The sequence below is a fragment of the Pan paniscus genome, chromosome 21 (genome assembly GCF_029289425.2).
Source record: "Pan paniscus chromosome 21, NHGRI_mPanPan1-v2.0_pri, whole genome shotgun sequence".
NCBI classification, from domain to species: Eukaryota; Metazoa; Chordata; class Mammalia; order Primates; family Hominidae; genus Pan; species Pan paniscus.
The window spans coordinates 51419769-51424648 of NC_073270.2; the positions used below are offsets into that span (position 1 = coordinate 51419769).

General features: G+C 44.2%; 1 protein-coding gene across 1 annotated transcript; it reads right to left on the minus strand.

Moving 5' to 3' along the window:
• Positions 1–440: 440 nt before the first annotated feature.
• WFDC10B (WAP four-disulfide core domain 10B) lies at positions 441–2052 on the minus strand. Its single transcript, XM_057300786.2, is given in 2 exon segments — positions 441–736; positions 1667–2052. Coding segments are annotated over 2 exon segments (222 nt in total). The 5' UTR covers positions 1758–2052; the 3' UTR covers positions 441–605.
• Between the last annotated feature and the right edge of the window lie 2828 nt (positions 2053–4880).

Genomic DNA, 4880 nt, shown 5'->3' on the forward strand with positions numbered 1-4880 from the left:
TTGTAAAGAGACAGCAATCTGAAGCTCAGAAAGAGATTGGGGAGCATGAGGTGGGGAGTACCAAGGCTAAGGAGACCAAAGCAGTGCTTGGGGGCCTCCCACTCTTTACCTTGGGTTCTAACTGCCACCCATCTCGTGCTTAATGGGTCCTTCGGACTCCAGGGTGAGAAATGTTCTCCTTAGCATCAGGAGACGCTGCACATGAGCAGTTCTTCCCCCTGGGAGTACTGGTTCAGTGAGCAAAACAGCAAGGGGCTGGGCATCCTGAGGGCTGGGAGGGATACATGGGCCAAAGAGGGAGAGGGAGGGTAGAGAAGCATAGCCAGGGAGAGAAATCGAACACCAGGACACAAGATGAGTGGGGCATCTTTGGGGGTTACAGTGGGCTCTCAATGATCACCTGTAGTGGCAGCAAAAGAGGCAGGATCCATGGGCATTTGTTCTGGTTTATTTGACAGGGAGAGGGAGTTCAGACAGTGGGGAGGGTGGCATTCCTGTTGATGTTCTTGTGCTGATGATTTGATGTCCTTGTGCTTCGGATGTGGGCACAGTCTCGGATGGAAGGGTTCAGGGAGCAGGATGCACATCCCAGCCCACTCTCCCACTCATAGGATGCTCATACAAACGTTCCCACAGAAGGCTGAACAGCATATCTTATTTGTTTCACACTTTTGGAAATATGAACAGTGGTGGATGCATAGATCTATGCTGGGTCACTTCTCACAGACCTTGATTCCTGAAATGATGCAGGAGCAGGGTCAATGAAACCATGCACCTATAGAGCAGCCTTCTCAAGCTTGAAGCTCCTCCATGGCCCCAGAACCAAGGCACCCCTGCCACCACGACTCTCCTGGACTCTTCAGGGAACTTCCTTCCAGCCCATCACCAATCCTAGTGATTGGCAGTATCTTAAATCCTGTCTCCCTGCCCTGCATCTCACCCCAGTAGACTTCAATGCCTGGGCTTCCTGGACTCTCGCCATACACCTGCATTCAGAACTCTGTCTCCCCATTAATCATGGTGAAGTCACCCCCATAGAATCTATGGTCTGACCCTGAGAGCTCAAAGAAGCCTGAGACATTTCCAAACCCTCCCCTAGTCTCCAGAATTTGCAGAGCCCAGAAAAGAAGATGAACTTGCCTCTCATCCCTCCCTCTCCTCTCCGTCACTGTCCCTAGTATCGCTTCCCACCACCACTCTCCTGGCTCCTTTGATGTTATACTTAACTTTGCCCTGTATACTCCAACTTTTCATTGCTTATGTCCTTTTTACCCTACACTTATACCCATTTCTACACCTACCCTCATAACCACTTCTAGATGTTCACTCCTCACAAATGTGCATAAATCAAAGAATAATTGTCTTGCTTTCCCATTGGATTCTCAGCCCTGGTTCACCTTTCACTATGGGATGTACCATTTGTCTCTAAGTACTGGGAGCAAACAACAAAAGATGTAGGTTCCCCCTTCATTCCCACTACTATTCCCAGGGCCAGGTAAAGGGGTTGGAGGGCCATGGTTTGGGACAGCCCAGAGTCTGCACAGCATTGTGGTCAGAGCTGGATATGCAGAAAGGTTGCAAGTCCTAGGTCCTACTCAGACTGGACACAGCTCCTCCATTCCCCCTACCCAACTCTCCATCACCCATCCAGCAGCCCATCACCTACTCTGCATCCTCATCTTGTCACGGTATCCTCCCTGGGCCTGCAGCAGCAGCACACAGAGAACCAGGACAGGCAGCAGAGTCTGGGGTGCCATAACTCTGACCAGAGCGTGAGCCCTAAGTCTGGCCAGGCAGTCACAGACTTCCCTGCAGAGCTGCCTGTGGAGACGGAAGGAAATAAAGAAGGAATGATCTTCAGCTCCTCGCTGCCTCCACTGGACAAGTCAGGGCAGAGCAAGAGTCCTTGCTTCCTGCCCTTGCCTTCTCCTGGTCCTGTCCTTCTCCATGTAGGATAGGGCTTCTGCAGGAATGATGCCTCCTCTCACATCACATAACCAGTCCTGTGTTCTTGCTAACAGAGTTTTTCTTTTCCAAAAGGTACTCTTTATTTCTGCTTTCTAATTATAAAATGCTTTATGGAAAAAAGAAAAGAAGAAATATAATTTTTTAAAAGGTGCTTAGAATTAACCCATATTTTATTACATTATCTTTTAGTTCCTCTGTATATTTAATGTAAACAATCTTTTATTTTCTCATTTTTGAATCACCTATCTTTTGTTACCTACCATCTGCCACCTTTATTTAGTCATGCAAATATTTACAATGTCATTATTTCTCAAAAAGAAAAGACATAATTTTTTTGGGGGGGGAGGTGAACGTAGCTACAGATAGACACTCCAATTTCCACAGTTGTGAAAGCAGAAATCATATCATGAGCTCCTTTAGGAAGTGGCTATTTGCATATAATGGATGTGGTCATTATAAATTCTTCTTTTTTTTTTTTTAGACAGAGTCTCACTCCACACCAGGCTGGAGTGCAATGGCGTGATCTTGGCTCACTGCAACCTCCACCTTCCAGGTTCAAGCAATTCGCACCTCAGCCTCCTGAGTAGCTGGGATTACAAGCATGTGCCATCACACCCAGATAATTTTTGTATTTTTAGTAGAGATGGGGTTCCGCCATGTTGGCCAGGCTGGTCTTGAACTCCTGACTTCAATTGATCCACCTGTCTCAACCTCCCAAAGTCCTGGGATTACAGGCATGAGCCACCACACTCGGCCTAATTATAAATTATTCTTATCAATTCATTACACAAAACTCTATATGATTGAGCTATATTTTTAATATTAAGTTCTGGGGTACATGTGCAGGATGTGCAGGTTTGTTGCATGTGCTGTGGGGGCTTGCTGCACCTATCAACCCATCACCTAGGTATCAAGCCCAGCATGCATTAGCCATTTATCCTGATGCTCTCCCTCCCATGACAGGCCCCAAGGTTTGTTGTTTACCTCCCTGTGTCCATGTATTCTCATTGTTCAGCTCCCACTTATAAGGGAGAACATGGGGTGTTTGAACATGGGGTGTTTGGTTTTCTGTTCCTCCATTAGTTTGCTGAGGATAACGGCTTGTAGCTCCATCCATGTCCTTGCAAAGAACATGATCTCATTCCTTTTTATGCCACATAGTATTCCATGGTGTATATGTACCATATTTTCTTTATCCAATCTATCATTGATGGGCATTTGGGTTAATTTCATGTCTTTGCTATTGTGAATAGTGCTGCAATGAACATACGCATGCATGTGTCTTTATAACAGAATGATTCCATTCCTTTGGGTATATACCCAGTAATGGGGTTGCTGGGTCAAATGGTATTTCTGGTTCTAAATCTTTGAGGAATCATCACATTGTCTTCCACAATGGTTGAACTAATTTACATTCCTACCAACAGCATGAAAGCGTTCCTATTTCTCCACAATCTCAACAGCATCTGTAGTTTCTTGACTTTTTAATAACCTCCATTGTAACTGGCGTAAGATGGTATCTCCTCGTGGTTTTGATTTGCATTACTCTGATGTTCAGCTTTTTTTCATGTTTATCGGCTGCATATATGTCTTCTCTTGAGAAGTGTCTGTTCGTGTCGTTTGCCCACTTTTTAATGGGATTGCTTGTTTTTTCTTTTATTATTATTATTACTATAAGTTTTAGGGTACATGTGCACAATGTGCAGGTTAGTTACATATGTATACATGTGACATGCTGGTGCGCTGCACCCACTAACTCATCATCTAGCATTAGGTATATCTCCTAATGCTATCCCTCCCCCCTCCCCCCACCCCACAACAGTCCCCAGAGTGTGATGTTCCCCTTCCTGTGTCCATGTGTTCTCATTGTTCAATTCCCACCTATGAGTGAGAATATGCGGTGTCTGGTTTTTTGTTCTTGCGATAGTTTACTGAGAATGATGATTTCCAACTTCATCCATGTCCCTGCAAAGGACATGAACTCATCATTTTTTATGGCTGCATAGTATTCCATGGTGTATATGTGCCACATTTTCTTAATCCAGTCTATCATTGTTGGACATTTGGGTTGGTTCCAAGTCTTTGCTATTGTGAATACTGCCGCAATAAACATACGTGTGCATGTGTCTTTATAGCAGCATTATTTATAGTCCTTTGGGTATATACCCAGTAATGGGATGGCTGGGTCAAATGGTATTTCTAGTTCTAGATCCCTGAGGAATCACCACTCCCACCAACAGTGTAAAAGTGTTCCTATTTCTCCACATCCTCTCCAGCACCTGTTGTTTCCTGACTTTTTAATGATTGCCATTCTAACTGGTGTGAGATGATATCCCATTGTGGTTTTGATTTGCATTTCTCTGATGGCCAGTGATGGTGAGCATTTTTTCATGTGTTTTTTGGCTGCATAAATGCCTTCTTTTGAGAAGTGTCTGTTCATGTCCTTCGCCCACTTTTTGATGGGGTTGTTTGTTTTTTCCTTGTACATTTGTTAGAGTTCATTGTAGATTCTGGATATTAGCCCTTTGTCAGATGAGTAGGTTGTGAAAATTTTCTCCCATTTTATGGGTTGCCTGTTCTCTGATGGTAGTTTCTTTTGCTATGCAGAAGCTCTTTAGTTTAATTAGATCCCATTTGTCAATTTTGGCTTTTGTTGCCATTGCTTTTGGTGTTTTAGACATGAAGTCCTTGCCTGTGCCTATGTCCTGAATGGTAATGCCTAGGTTTTCTTCTAGGGTTTTGATGGTTTTAGGTCTAACGTTAAAGTCTTTAATCCATCTTGAATTGATTTTTCTATAAGGTGTAAGGAAGGGATCCAGTTTCAGCTTTCTACATATGGCTAGCCAGTTTTCCCAGCACCATTTATTAAATAGGGAATCCCTTCCCCATTGCTTGTTTTTCTCAGGTTTGTC